The sequence below is a fragment of the Mirounga leonina genome, unplaced genomic scaffold, assembly GCF_011800145.1.
Source record: "Mirounga leonina isolate KUSES-001 unplaced genomic scaffold, KU_Mleo_1.0 Mir_366, whole genome shotgun sequence".
NCBI lineage: Eukaryota > Metazoa > Chordata > Mammalia > Carnivora > Phocidae > Mirounga > Mirounga leonina.
Window position 1 is genome coordinate 27,389,135 of NW_023270709.1, and position 15,553 is coordinate 27,404,687.

The window sequence follows — 15,553 nt, forward strand, 5'->3', positions numbered from 1 at the left end:
GTCTTTTTGCTGTTAATTCCCACCAAATTCTTCTTATGCCACTGCGGACACTTCTTATGCCACATGACTTGATGGGGAAAAATATTCCCAGGCCTTTCACTGACGGACGCATTTCCGATGCAGTTCTACTTCACATATATAATAAATTACTTATCAAAATTACCTGTGTGTATCTTTTATCGTGTGCTACTACTAAATGCGAAAGCAATTCAGGTCAGAAGAGAAGTGCTTGAATAGATGTATCAGCGCTGGAAATAACCAAAACTTGAATTTCAAGGTACGCTCTCTGTTGCCTACTGGCACGAGAGGGTGTTTGAGCACAAAAATACGTAATATTGGGATAAAATTCTGTAGCAGACATGGAATGAAAATACATTTGCAAGAGAAAACGTTTTACCAAAAATGTTTCAACTGTAAAGCCTCAGTAAGTCGGACTGTAAGGAAAACAGGGGGTCGAGGGGCTGTCGGGCCTTAGCTGAGATCTGAAGGATGAGCGGAGCGCCGAAGCCGGTGGAGCGAGGGCAGAGTAGCGGGTAGAAAATGAGGTTGTGGAGTTTGGGGAGAAGAGAAAGAATTTCAGGGGACTGGAAGGCAGGAGTGAGTGCGGAGGAAGGAGGAGAACTGAGGCTGGCGAGGCGGGGGGCGGGTAAGGCAGGATCACGCAGGTGTGAAAGGCTCCCCGCGGGAAGGTGGAAAGAACCGGCCGTGGGCGAGAAATCTCCGGGGACGACCGCAGCCTGAAGGGCAAGGCCACGCCTCGGGGTCAAATGCAAAGCTTGGCCCAAAGGAAGACGTAAGAGAGTATTCAAAAGGCTGCGTCTCCGCGGGACGAGGTGGCCGAGTGGTTAAGGCGATGGACTGCTAATCCATTGTGCTCTGCACGCGTGGGTTCGAGTCCCACCCTCGTCGGCTCCCCGCCGGCTCCCGGGAGCGGAGGCCTGCGTTTTGTGCGGCTCAGCCTGACCCGCCCAAGGGACCGCGGCACGGCCCTCCCCCGCCCGACAGGCTGGCTTCTCGGGGACCCCAGGGCTCTCGCGCGTCTGGCTGAAGGCACCTGGCCGGCGGCCTTGAGAGCCTCCCCCCCCGGCGGGTGGACGACCACCCGGGGGCTCGGGTACGGCGTCCCCGCGGCGCACTGCCTCGCCCCCATCACATCGCCGCCCAGGCTGCGCAGCCAAGAGCCAAGGCTTTGGTCGGACGCGGGCTACCCCTCGTCCGAGGAACGGGTTCCCCTCCTGGGGAACCTCCCGTCCTGGACTGGCCTCAAAATGCTGGTGATCGGCGGCCGGCGAGGAGCAGAAGGAAGCCAGCCACGAAACACTGCTACCCGTTGAAGTTGGCGGGAGGGAACTTGAGTGTCTACTACCCTGTTCTTTCTTTGCTTTCTCAAATTGCCATTACAAGGGGCTTAAGTCTTTTACTTGGAAATGACTTCAAACTTAAAGAAGACCGGTAAGACTAATAGTACAAAAACTGCCTGTATACCCTTTATCGGGATTCACCCACCAACATTGTAAACCATTCCCTCCCTCTGCCTCTCCCTCCCTCTCTGACTCAGTCTCCATCTTCATCTTTATCTCTCTCTATTTGTTTTCAGAACCACGTAAGAGTAAATTGTATGTTCCATGGCCTTTTGCTCTTAAATGTTTAAGTAGACATTTCCTAAAAATAAGGGCATTCTTTATATATAATGACGTATATGTACCAGTTCAGTGTATTTAACAACGATATTGTTTTTAAAATCTCTCACCTGTATTTCAATGTTGTCTGTTGACCCAGTAATGCCCTTTATAGCATTTCCCCTCCAGTACAGATTAGCTATTGTATCTGTTGACATATCCTTTTTTTAAACTGGTTTTTCTTTTTAAGATTTTATTTATTTATTTGACAGAGAGAGACACAGCGAGAGAGGGAACACAAGCAGGGGGAGAGGGAGAGGGAGAAGCAGGCTTCCCGCTGAGCAGGGAGCCCAATGTGGGGCTTGATCCCAGGATCCTGGGATCATGACCTGAGCCACCCAGGCACCCCCAAAACCGTTTTTATTTAAATTCCAGGTAGTTAACATTGGCTGTCCATATCCTTTTAGTTTCCTTTCATCTAAAACATCTTCACAGCCTCTTTTGGTATTTTATGACATTGACATTTTTTAAGAGTACAGTAAGTGCTCACTTTGTGGTTTGTGTTGTTGTTGTTTTAAATAACACTTCTCATTTGCACTTTGTGGCATTTTTTTCACTCATAATTAGGCTCAGGTTATGCACCCCCAACCATAATACCATGTAAGTGGTGTTAAGTCTTTCTCAGGGCATCTAAATTCAAGAGACATGCAATGTTTACTGCCCCTCATTATTGGGGTTAATTCTGATCACGCAGTCAAGGTCACACATGAGTGTACTTTCCCCTTTTATGAGGAATAGGCAGTTTGTGGGGAGACATCTTAAGACCATACAAATATCTTGCTCCAGTCAGGAAGCAAAAATTTCCTCTGGTTTTCAAGCTCCTTCAAGAATCAAATTCACATGAGAAAGACTAACACGAGAAAATAAAGTTTAATCTTGTTCATAGAGGGAACACACACGGACATGAAGTTCCAAGGACAGCCAAGCAAAATGAGGTATCTGCGTCATTCTGAACTAAGGAGAAGTGGGCAGGGGTCTGGGACTCAAAAGGAAGAAATGCAATCCACAGGAAGATGAAACAGAGCAAATATTTGGGACATAAGTGTTTGCTGGGCCACTCAGAAACAATAGGACATAGAGACCTTGCTAGATTCTTCCCTGCCTACCAGACCCACTTCAGAGTATAATATAGTTCTCTGCTGTGACAGTTCTCCTCCTGGAGCAGGTTCTCTACCTCAATTCCTTTTTGCCAGTTGTAGGGGAGGTGAAGAGCTTTTCCTGAGTCTGCTGGGTTTGGATGGCTTTTTAATTCAAAATGATCTTCACGCCAAAGTGGCCCATCTTGGGGCAGCCTGCCCGTGGCCCATGAGAATTACCCCTCGGAGTTAGCATGTATTGATAACCAACCTTTACTAGGGTGGTGGCAAGATGATGGCATATCGGCTCCAGCATTGTCTGCACATTCTATTGTGAGTCAAAGTGCACACCTGTAAATGTGAAGGGTCAAAGCAGCGCCCCCGCCCCCCTCCCTGCCCCTGGTCCTACAAACCCCATCACTTTATTTCCATTTTTCCATGTGATTTTTGAATTTTTTTTTATTTAAGGTGCTTGTTGTTATAAGAATTTGTATTTTCTTGTTATAATGTAGAGAAACTCATTCAAGAGTACTTTACTCACAAAACTCCTCAAAGACATATTTTTGCAAATACCTTGCTAAGACTTCCATGTTTCGTTTTGGTTTTTTTCTGAGTTTGTCCATGGGATCCTGATGCACAAACTTTTTTTTTTTGGTAATGCAACCCTTCCATTTTTCTCTACCATTTCACATTTAACTTCTTTGCTTCTGTTTTGCCCATAAAGTGCATACAAATGGTGTCTTCATGATTATTGCAACATGTATTGCTTTAGACAGGATTCATAAAACATTCCCATTAACTTGATCTAACTGATAAATCATGCATAGGACTGAATAAAAAAATGGAAGGAGCAGGAGACCTGTGCCCAAGTAAAGTGCAATATGGTCATCAGACAAAAATCCCCAATGAGGATGTTTTTCTTTCAAGTGTAGAGAAAATATAAAACCATAACTAGAAACAAGTGTGTATTCTGAAAGACATAATGCTGATGCATTGGAAATTAAAGGTAAATTTGTCACGTCTTCCTGAGTAAGAAGGGAGAGATTTGTTTCTCTTTTGAAATGAGTGAGAAGGGCAGGTTTTGCAAAAAAATGGGCGGGGGGGCAGAAATACTTAACCATTTGTAGAGATTAGGTGAGGTGTGGCAAGATGTCACAGGAGTGGTCAAAGAAAAAGCAGATTCTGCAACTTGCCCTTTCTGCCTGAGATCCAGGAGGGAGGAAAAAGAAGCAGGGACTCTAGCAGAGGATGGTTTCGATCCATCGACCTCTGGGTTATGGGCCCAGCACGCTTCCGCTGCGCCACTCTGCTAGCCACACCGTAAGGGGTGCTGTTTTTCCTAACTATGAACATGGTCAGGTATCTCATTTCCTTGTATAGGTAAACTGTGGTTTGTTTATACAATAGAATCCTACTTAGCAATAAAAACAATACATTTCTATCAATTCTATTGTATATGTAACAGCACAATTAAATCTCAGAAACATCGTGCTGGGCAAAAAATGCCACACGAGGCGATGTACTATATGATCCCACGTATATGAGTTCAGGAACAAGCAAAACTACCTGGTGATAGAAATCAGAACAGTGCTTAGCTTGCAGGATGCAGTCTTGGCTGGCAAGGCGGCATAAGGCAGCTTTCTGGAGTAATGGGAATGTTTTCAATCTTGATGCGAACGGTGGTCACATGGGCTAGACATATGCAAAGTTCGTTGCTCTGTCTACACTTAGGATCCATGCATTTTACTGAATGTAAAATATACTTCAATAAAGTACTGAGAAAAGAGGGGACCGCAGCAATGTAATAGCCAAAAGAGAAGGGAGGGAGGGAGAGGAGGAAGGAAAAGAAATACCTTCTATGTATACTTAAGGGAGCTAAAGCAAAAGTGGGCACGAAAGGACAACTTCCCAAATCAGTTGTAGAACCATGAAGTGGTCCTTGGGAGCAGGAGAAAAGTCACAGTGCTCATTGAGGAAAGTGCCGAACCTTGGCAGGTTTCCTCACCACCCCTCACGCATGAAAGAATGACATACGCAAAGAAAGGTGCTGACTCGAAGAGACTTGAGAGTATTCTCCTCAACAAGTGAAAGAAAATTTACTTTCCAAGTGTTACTTCCAGGAATTCATTTCCTTCATATCAATTCGAGGAGTGTATTAAAGGGAGATCAAAACTAAAATATGGATATCCGTTTTCTGGAAAGCACATTCTTAGACAGTAAGAATTATGTCCTTTCACCCAGTTAAATACTTTTCACGACTTATGTAAACAAACAACAGACTTAGGTTTTTTCCATGTTGTCCACAAGGTCACAGTTGCTTGGACACTGGGAAATCTAGAAGCTTCAGGCAGTGGGTGCTCAGCTGGGGAGTGGCCTTGCCTTCCTTTGAGAGAGAATGGTAGCTACAAATGAATGCTCAGAAACTCTGGGATGTTACTTCTCAAGGCTAGGCATTCTCTAAAACCTAGCTTAATGGTTTCTGTGAGGAAGTCACAAAGAGCAGAGCTAAAGCAAACAAAAAAATACGTGTGGTCCTTTATAGTGGAGGCCTTTGGGGTGAGGAGAAAATACTGAGGAGAGAAGTGGCCGGTCCTGATGTGGCCCCTCGACAGAGCCACACTGCCTTCTCGCGCTTTCCTCACTAACCTAGCCCAACGTGATGTGAATAGACAGCGTACCCGCCACAGGAAAATGCTGTAATTGTAGAAGGTGGCAAAGCTGAGCAGTTGGCTTCACCTCTGGCCACACCCATGAAGAATTCCCTTCTTTCTCCTTCATATGAAACTTATTTGTATTTTTTTATCTTTTTATTAATTTTATTTTATTATGTTACGTTAACCACCATACATTACATTATTAGTTTTTGATGTAGTGTTCCATGATTCATTGTTTGCCTATAACGCCCAGTGCTCCATGCAGAACGTGCCCTCTTTAATACCCATCACCGGGCTAACCCATCCCCCCACCCCCTTCTTTTTTTTTTTTTAAAGTAGCTTCCACACCCCACGTGGGGCTCAAACTCATGACCCTGAGACCAAGATTTGCAGACTCTCCTGACTCAGCCAGCCAGATGCCCCTAAACTTATTTGTATTTTTCATGGTACGGTCTGGACTGCTTTAAAATGAGCCCCCTAAGATACAAAAAAATCTTGTCTTCTACATTCAACAGATACGTGTCTCAACTCTACTAGAGTAGTCATTTAGATTGCAAAAGCGTAATAAAACATGAGAAATTACAACCACAATGGAAATTTAGATTTCTCAAGATTAAGAAAATATAGGGATGTCTGGGTGGCTCAGTTAGTTAAGCACCTGACTCTTGATCTCAGCTCAGGTCTGCATCTCAGAGTCATGAGTTCAAGCCCTGCGTTGGTGCCTAGTTAAAAAAAAAAAGAAGAAGAAGAAAGTATGTTTCATGTGCCACAGGTTTGCATGGTTTAAGAAAAATTTTGAGCTTTTTTTAAAGATTTATTTATTTATTTGACAGAGAGAGAGACAGTGAGAGAGGGAACACAAGCAGGGGGAGCGGGAGAGGGAAGAGCAGGCTTCCCGCCGAGCAGGGGGCCCGATATGGGACCTGATGCGGGGCCGATCCCAGGACGCTGGGATTATGACCCGAGCCGAAGGCAAACGCCCAACGACTGAGTCACCCAGGCGTCCCAAATTTTGAGCTTCTAAAGATGCATTGTTTGCCAAAGGCTACACTCCTATATTTGCTGTAGTAGGAAAATATGCATAAATATAATTAAATAAAAAGTGATACATTAAAATATGTATATACAATAAATACTATATAAAATAAAACTACATTTTACTTCAGTAAATCCTTTTTGAGTGCCTTCTATTGAATGGACTATGCCCACCCCCCCCCCCCAGGCTAGTGGTTGTTTTTGTTTTTCATTTTCCGTGACGGTGACACGGTAAGACCTGACACACAAGCGTTGTGGGTGGAGATGAACTGGGCCAGCTACACCAGCATGGCAAACAAACTCTTACTCTGATCCCCACAGTCCCTCCCTCCTGATGGCCATGCCCCTGTGTGATCGGTTCCCTTGAGCGTCTGGCAAGACCTGTGTTTTTTCTTCTAACAGAATATGGCAAGACGACAGCAGGTATGTGACGATGTGTGCATGATGACGTGAATGACATAGTAGCACCCATTTGTTTGCTGGGGCCTGCCCTAATCCCACCCCCACCTGCATCTCTATGTCTCTCCCCACCTCCCCTTTCCTGGCTTTGAGGAAGCAAGGGGCCAGTGGTGGCCTATTCATGTTGGTGGCCACATGGCCAGCAACCATGGCTTGCCCTTCACCGACAGACAGCAAGAAACTGATGTCCTCATCCTGTAGCAGCGAAGAACAGAGTTCTATCAACAACTGGAGTGTGCTTGAAAGTGCTTCCTTCCGCAGTCAACCTCAGACGAGATCATCACCTCAGCTAACACCTTCATTGCCACTTAGTGAGATCCTAAGCAGAAGACCCAGCTGAGTCGCGTTCAAACTCTTGACCCACAGTAACTATGGGTTAACGTGTGTTGTTTTAGGCTGCTAAGTTTGGGGTAATGTGTTCTGCAGCAGTAAAAAACAGTACAACCAGGCTTCCTGGGACTTAGCACTCAGCACGGCCAGTCTAGAAACTAAGAATGTTGTCAGGGAAGGTAAAGTTCATCATAAACCACAAAACACTCTTGGCAGATGTATTTTGAGGTGTCAGTAGGGACTATGCCCTTATAGTGAAATAACTAATGGGATCCATCGTGGTGCCCAGATTGAGGTGCCAAAACAACCTGATTAGGAAAGTGGAGGTTGCTCGTTGAGCCTGGAGTTGGAGCCAGGGGAGAAGAATTTCCGGGGAGAACTCACCCAGGCTATCATGGGCATGGCAATGTGTCCCTGACCCCCAACAGAACATACGTCACTAGGGGCTGATGCTGTTCCTCCCAGACTCGGGTGCATCCTCCCCAGCACCGAGCTGCTCAAACCCTGGCAGAGCCTGCCTCTAGCTTCTGATTTTGTGCTGTTTCTTTCTGGGCTTGGCTTCGTCTCTCACACTTGTGTCCACTTTTTATATTGTGAACATTTTAGAGTGTTATTACATTTTAAATTTTCAAATTTAAATGCATACATTTAGGGACACCTGGGTGGCTCAATTGGTTAAGCGTCTGCCTTCTGCTCAAGTCATGATCCCAGGGTCCTGGGATCGAGTCCCGCATCGGGTTCTCCACTCAGTGGGAAGCCTGCTTCTCCCTCTCCCACTCCCCCTGCTTGTGCTCTCTCTCTCTGTCAAATAAATAAATAAAATCTTAAAAAAAAATAAATGCGTACATTTAGAAATTTCATTCACTAATTGCTAGTCAAATTAGAATCCTTCATAGAGAGGAACAGTATCTTTTTTCTGAATTTTATATTTACATTCCTTCCTAGTTTTCTTTTGAGTTCTTTGTTTTTTGCTTCTTGATGTGGTGATATATATGTATATGATAATATCTTCTATTTGCTTGAAGTACTTCTCCCAGTTTCACAAAAGTCCTTCGGTTTTGGATGTTTTTTATTACAAAGTTTAATTTTAACATATATATATGTAATTTATTTTATTTTTGGTTGTAAGAAGGACTTTCTTGTCCCCAGGATGTAAACATAATCTATATTTTCTTCTGAATTTTAAAATGATTTTATTTCCTACTCTTAGAGTCATTAATACATTTGGAATTCATTTTTGTTAATTGTATGAAATGAAACAGTATTATTGTTTTTGGAGAATTGAGCTCCTTATAACAATACAGTTGAGAAGTTCACTAATTTCCTACTGATCAAAAAACACTAATTCAGCCCTCTTTTTCACCCTCTATACCCTCCCCCTAAGGCATACCATCTCTTTCCATATTTTAATGCACATTGACAAGGCTCAAATATTCCTCTAGCCCCCGCCAGACATTCTGTCCTTTCAGTTGCTCAAACTAAAAATCCTGCTTTATCCTGGGCTCATCTCTTCATCTCACACCTCACAACCAATTTAAGAGCAAAGCTCTGAAAATATGTACAAAATCTGACCATTTTTCACCACTTCCACTGTGACTGCTCTAGGCCACCATTATCTCTCATGTGGACTCTTCTAGAACCCTCTTCCCAGTCTGTGCACCTCCTCTCTTACTCTGCAGTCTCATCTCAGCCAGCAGTCAGAATAATAATACCTAAAAGTGAGTCGGATCCTGTCATTTCTTTGCCCCAAAGCCTCCCCCTGCTCCACATCCCACTCTGGAGCCTGGGACGAGTTCTCCTTGCCTGGGATCCTCTTCCCTCTTTCGCTGATACGGCTATGTCTGTCATTGAATTCACATCTTTGCTCAGTTGTCAGCTTCTCATAAGACCGCAGATGAAACTCTGGCCCCATTTTAATCCACCCGCCCTGTTCGATCTGTATTTGGGTCATGCCATTTACCAGCTCTTTCACCTAGTAGTTACTTTCTATTATGTTTATTGTTTATCACCACCCAGAATAAAAGCTCCATAAGAATAGGAATTTTGTCTGTTACTAATACATCCCAAATATTAGAAGAGTGCCTAATAACCAATATCAGTTGGCCAGTGTTTTTTGAGTGAATTATTGATTGAATAGCCTGCTGAACATTTCCTTCACATCCTATAGTCATTTCACATTCTATGTGAAATTCCATGTATTCTGCCCAAAGTGTGTTATCCACTCTTCCAAGCCAGATGGCTAAGAATCCATCTTCTTCAGCAACCCCTTTTCTTCATTCTCTCTCCTATGCCCACAACCATGCAATCTGTTACCCATTCCTGCTCCTTAATTTCTGCTCTCCCTCCGCCTACTTAGCAGTCACTGTTAGTGACCTAGTTCGAACTCACATTTTTAACATTTGCAGGTGTCTTCACATTCTCCCAAGTCTTCAAGCCTCCAGTCTATCCCTGTGTGATTTCTCCCTCACGTGACAGCCAGAGCTCTCAAACCCACACTTGTCTCTTCCTTACTTAAAATCTTTCCATGGCTCTCCATTGTGTTTAGAACAGTGTCCATACTGCACCTGGTTTGTGAACACGCCCACGATCTGCCCATGATCTCTCCACGATCTGCCCATGATTTGCCTACGATCCGCCCCATGACCTGCCCCACAATCTGCCCATGATCTGCCCACGATCTGCCCACAATCTGCCCCATGACCTGCCCCACGATCTGCCCCATGACTTGCCCCACGATCTGCCCCATGACCTGCCCCACCATCTGCCCCATGACCTGCCCCACGATCTGCCCACAATCTGCCCCATGACCTGCCCCATGATCTGCCCAAGATCTGCCCATGACCTGCCCCATGATCTGCCCACAATCTGTCCCATGACCTGCCCCATGATCTGCCCCATGATCTGCCCAAGATCTGCCCATGATCTGCTCACAATCTGCCCCATGATCTGCCCCACGATCTGCCCATGATCTGCCCCATGACCTGCCCCAAAATCTGCCCCAAGATCTGCCCATGATCTGCCCACAATCTGCCCCATGATCTGCCCCACAATCTGCCCATGATCTGCCCTATGATCTGCCCACGATCTGCCCCATGACCGGCCTCACAATCTGCCCCATGATCTGCCCAAGATCTGCCCACGATCTGCCCCATGATCTGCCCCACGATCTGCCCCATGATCTGCCCCACGATCTGCCCATGATCCGCCCAAGATCTGCCCACGATCTGCCCCATGTTCTGCCCATGATCTGCCCCACGATCTGCCCACAATCTGCCCACGATCTGCCCGTTCTTCTCCCCAGCCATGCCTGGAAGTATCCCGGTATCTGGAAGTTGGAAGTTAACTCAGTAGACCTGTTCTGTCTTCCAGACCTATCAGTGCACATGCTCCGCCTTCAGCCTGCAATGACCCCTTTCCACTTGGTGCTCAGAACACACTAAGACAGAATTCAAGTTCTGAGTCTTAAATAAGATGACCTGCTCTGCTTCCATTCCCTTGGCATTTGGCATTTGTGTTGGACTCATTGGCTTACTTACCAATCTCCCCACACAATTAATTTTCCCAAAGAGGAATTGTCCTTTGCCTCTGAATGTCTGGTACAAAGCACAATACAGGGCATAGGGTCATCACGAGATAAATATTAAATTATCATGTAAAGAGCAGTAGACAGAGTCCTATCTCTTCCTCTTGCCCCCCTCTGTAAGATGGCGATCTTAGGTCATGGGATGCCTTAAAAAGTTGAAACAGCATGGATATTTGGAGTCAGACATACCTGTAGGAGACCTCTAACTCTGGTGGCCTGCCATAGTGAGGGAGAGGTGACCACAGACTTCGGAGCCATGAAGCTTTAAATCCGAAATCTACCTTTACTAACGGGGTGGGTTTGGGCAAGCTTCTTAACGTCTTTCTGCGTCTCTCTTGATATGAGTTTAACAGTAATTCCTGTATCATATACTTATTTCAACAATTTATTTTTATTTTATCAACCAATTTAAGATTGCTTATTTTTCCAATTGGACCTCTTCCAAGGTATCCATAAAACAGGAGATAGATGTATTCAGGGAGTCATTCTTGCCTCTTTTTTTCCCACTAGGAAGTGCTAAGGAATATGTCACAGCTCACTCACAGACCTCCTATTGGCTACAGGGCAGAAGTCTGCTGATGTATCTGCTGTTTCTCCCTTTCTCCTGTGTTCTCAGGTCCAAGAGGCTTCCTGCCCTGCCTGTCTTCTCCGGGAGAGATGTGAACGTGGAGGCACAGATTAAAAGAAAATATGAAATGTAAACTTTGGCTCCCTAATTGGACATTTCTGGCTCATACTGTAGAGATCAGGAATATAATAGGGAGAAGAACCTGTCCTTCCCACTCCGGGCCCTATTACTTCTTGAGAAGTCATCCCTTGAAGTCAAAACACTGTTGTGAGTTCAGGAATCAACACCTGCAGCCATTAAGTGGTGCTGCTGGCCCTATACAATCAGCCCGGTCCCAGAAACCTTCTTACTGGTGCTTTGTCTCTCCGCATAACATCACTCCTACAAGCCATTCCTCCTCCAAACTCAGCTGAAAGTACAAAATGCACAGTAGTGTTGACAAAGTGATGAGAGCAAGTCTGCACAGACACACTGGGGAGTGGCAAGCAGAAGGCCGGGCGGCTTGCTCCAAGCCTGGAGGGACACTGGCCGGGAGCTTCCCTTTTCTGGAACGAGGAGTGGCAACTGGGCTCTGACAGACTGAGGCTTGACCTACCCATCTGTGAGGGGCTAAATTGGCAGGGAAAAGGGAGGGGCCGGAGCACCAGCTCTCCCAGGAAAAGATTAAAACGGCTTGGTGGGGGGGAACTGACAGCAAGCACAGGACATGTGCGCCCTCAAGGGCTCATCAGTCAAGGACAATTACATCAGATTTCATCAAATGACATCAAAAGCTCCTCCAAGCACTCATTGAGGAACAAAGCGGTGAGGAGTGAGGATTCCTGGGGGACAAGAGAAGGGGAGCTACTTCTGAGGGCCAAATAAAAGCAGGCTAAGACTTAGAATCTGTTCCTCCCGCCAGAGATGCAAGAGAGCTTGGGCTGCTCTGGCATGTCTATCCCAAGGAAAAAGCTAGAGGCAGGGCTGACTGCCCTGCACCTGACACAGAGAGGAGCGGGCGAGAGGAGAGTTTCTTCAGTTCCAAAGGTTTGGTCCCACCCGGTTTCATTCTGCTGTTTCCACTAGATACCTTGGTCCTTCACCTTCTTCTGGATTATAGATTGGGACCCACAGGGTGCATATGTAAAGCTCTAGCCTTAGATCTGGGGGACGTTTGCTTTCGAGAATTGGAAGACACCGAGGCTCTTCACAATCCTGAGGTCCAGATCAGAGGACCGGGGACGCAGGCTATTTCTTGTGGGCATGATGCCTTCGGGAATGCCCTTGCTCCCGATTCTTTGGGGTTTTTGATTTTGCACCAATGGAAAATGAAGAGGCTGATGATCTGAAAAGTCCTCTCCCAGCACAACCCTGGGCAGGTGGAGAGGGCATCCCACAGCCGAGGCTGCTGCTTGTCATTACTGGCCCAGGGACAGGGGTGCTCTGAGCAAAGGGGGCCATGCAGGGGCCCCCAAACATAGTTTTTCTTGCAGAAACGCTGGCCCTCCCCAAGACAAAAGGTGAGCTCTGGTTGGTCAGGCCTGGCGTGTTCCGGCTCCAGGCTTTTCCAAAGGGTGTGAGGGTGCCAGCGGTCTGGCTTGGCCCTGCTCCAATGCCGGACGCCCCAGAGTTGGAGCTCCTGTCTGGGGCAGTGGCACTGATCCCAGACTCCCCACAGTCCATAGGGGTCACTGATCCCCCAAAGGCAAAAGGTCGTGGGGCTGTGCTGCCAAACACTGAGCCACAGGCGCCATTCCCGTGCGTCTGGGCCACAGCCCCAAACCCGGTTGTACCAGCTTGACCGAAGGGGAACCCTGCTGGAGTGCGGCCAAAAGTCGGCAAGATGACGGCAGGGAGGCGACGGGCGGAGGCGGAGGGTGTCCAACGCCCGAGGTGTGAGTGCGAGGCACTGCTGAAGGCTGGCTGAGCTGCAGTGGGGCTTGGGGTGGGGGATGCCACGGCTGAGCTTCCAAAACTGAAAGGCCTACTGAAGCTTGGGCCAAGGGTTGGTTGGGGAGCCCCTTGCTTCTGCCCACCTGCAGCCCCCAGCGCCGGCTGGGGAGTGGCTCCGGGGGAGAGCGGGAAGGGTGGCCTCGAGCCTGAGCCCAAGGGAACTGCGAATGCTGGGGTCGGACTGGACCTGCTGGATGATAACGAGGGCTGGTGTGGGGTTACCAGGGCTGAAGCTGCCAGAGGACCGCCCACAGCCCTGAAATTGGCGGTGCTTGTACTAGGGGATATCTGGACAGTGCTGGAAAGGACCTGGCTAAAGATGGTGACCGCGTGTACGGTAGGAATGGTAGCACGCTGCTGGGCTGGGAAAATGAAGCTTGTGGCCGGGCCGAAGCTGGCCCTGAAGGTGTGGCAGGCCGACGGGAGGCAGAAAGTGCCGGCCGTGCTCCTGGTGACGTTCACTACGCCCAGATCCAAAGGTGCCACGAAAGCAGAGTCTTTGGACGTGAGGACTGGGGTGGCGGACACGACGACAGAGGTAGCTTTGACCAGGCCACGGAGCAGATGGGCAGAAGCGGCAGGAGCCAGAGGAGAGGCCTGCTTGAGAGAGAAAGGCGCCATGACGGGCGTCGCTCTAAGGGGTCCTATGCCGCCAAAGATAGGCTTGAAGGTGGGAGTCGAGACGCTTGCAGTTGAAGATGCTGTCGCGGTGACTGAAGTTCTGGAGTATAAGGAGCCTCCAGTCTCACTCTCGGGTGGGAGCCCCAAAATGGGGTTCCACGTGGGGCCCGCAGAAGCCGCGACAGGAGGTGCAGATGCAGGAAGACGGGGAGCTGGGCTGCTCATTCCAGACGGAGTACTCTGCACAGGGAGCCCTGCAGGGCTCAGGGCAGGCAGCCTCGGGGGCATGGTAGTCCTGTCGGCCTGAGAGCTCGCAGGGGGCCATGTGGCGTCCGTGGCCGGTGACGTGGGAGAAACAGGGGTCAGAAGGATGAAAGCTGCCGTGGGCCGTGAGTCTGAGGAGGTGCCTGGAAGGGGCTCGGACCGTGAGCGGCCTCGGGAGGACAGCAGGCCATGCTCCTTGCCAGCGGACTGCGCTCTACGGACGCCGTCTTCAGGAGATGGTGGCAGGGCCAGGGGAGACCTCTGCGTTTTTGTTAAGCTTTCCAGCTGTGGACTTGTGCCCTGGGTTGGAGCCGGGCCTGCCGAAAGCAGGGTGAGAGACAGGGAAGGCTGAAGAGCAGAGCACGTCTCAGAGGCAGAGTCTCTGGTGACCTCAGTTGTCTCCCCTCCGGCTCTGTCGCTCCCCTGGAGCCCACCTCTCTGCCCTAAGGCCAGGCCCTCTTCAGGGTCTGCATCACCAAGCTGGGGAGGTGGGGTCAGTGACAGCAGGTCCCCGGGACTAGAGAGTGGCCGTGGGATCTCCTGACTCTGCTGCCCAGAGCTGCCAGTTGATGCTGGGGACTCGTCTGATTCCAGTGCGACTGGGGAGTGAGGCTGATGACCCTTTTCCTTCCTTTTTACTGGCCACTCTGGTGCCTGCAGGGATGCACTGGGAACACTTCTCTTCCAGGGCTCACAGAAAGCTCTAGAAGAGCTGTAAGAACTCGTGATAGCATTTCTTCCGGAGCCGAGCGGGCTGCCTGTGCTGGCCAAGGAGCTCACGGGGGAGCGACTGGGCCTCTTCTTCGGGCTGCGACCGGAGCTCCAGGACTCGAGGCTTCTCTTCAGAGGCCCGGGCCTGGGCACGAAAGAAGTGAGGACTCCATTTTTCACCAGCGGCTTAAACGCGGATGGTCTGGTGTCCGGACTCCCTCTCTTACTGTGCGAGCCGCCGTCGGGCAACAGCGGTTCTTCAAACCTCACCCTCCCTTTCTTGCACTCCCTGAGGGCCCTCAGCACCGTCTCCTTCGCACACGGGTCTGGGGGCTTCTCAGAGGGCGAAGGCCCTGCGGAGGCGATCGCCGCTGCGGGGGAAGTGGAGGCAAGCGCTCCCCGCTCAGGAGGGGCTATCCTGATGGTCACCGGGCTCCCTGCCGCCCGGGGGTGCCGAGGAGACCACGCAGCCCGCTTGACGTAACTGTCCCACCAGTCTGAGGGAAGAGGCCCCACGATGGAATCCCGGGGCCTCTCCATGGGAAGGCGCCTCCAAGCCCCATGGGCCGCGCACGCGGTGGGCCTGGCCGGCTCCCGGGGCGGCTGCCGCCTCGCACGTCCGTGCCGCAGGGCGGGGGGGG

At 49.0% G+C, this 15,553-nt stretch overlaps 2 protein-coding genes and 2 non-coding genes across 4 annotated transcripts in view; 2 read left to right on the forward strand and 2 right to left on the reverse strand.

Moving 5' to 3' along the window:
- Positions 1-15,553, forward strand: part of LOC117997523 (histone H2B type 1-C/E/F/G/I) — an 881,166-nt gene that overhangs the window by 477,312 nt on the left and 388,301 nt on the right. The gene's annotated exons all lie outside the window — the stretch shown is intronic.
- TRNAS-GCU lies at positions 828-909 on the forward strand. The gene has a single exon. It is a non-coding gene; the product is annotated as a tRNA-Ser (tRNA).
- TRNAM-CAU lies at positions 3,995-4,066 on the reverse strand. The gene has a single exon. It is a non-coding gene; the product is annotated as a tRNA-Met (tRNA).
- The window catches only part of POM121L2 (POM121 transmembrane nucleoporin like 2), a 24,523-nt gene continuing 21,397 nt past the window's right edge, over positions 12,428-15,553 (reverse strand). The window contains exon 4 of the mRNA XM_035030455.1: positions 12,428-15,522. Coding sequence (XP_034886346.1) covers positions 12,612-15,522 — 2,911 coding nt within the window. The 3' untranslated portion in view covers positions 12,428-12,611. The remainder of the gene's footprint in view (positions 15,523-15,553) is intronic.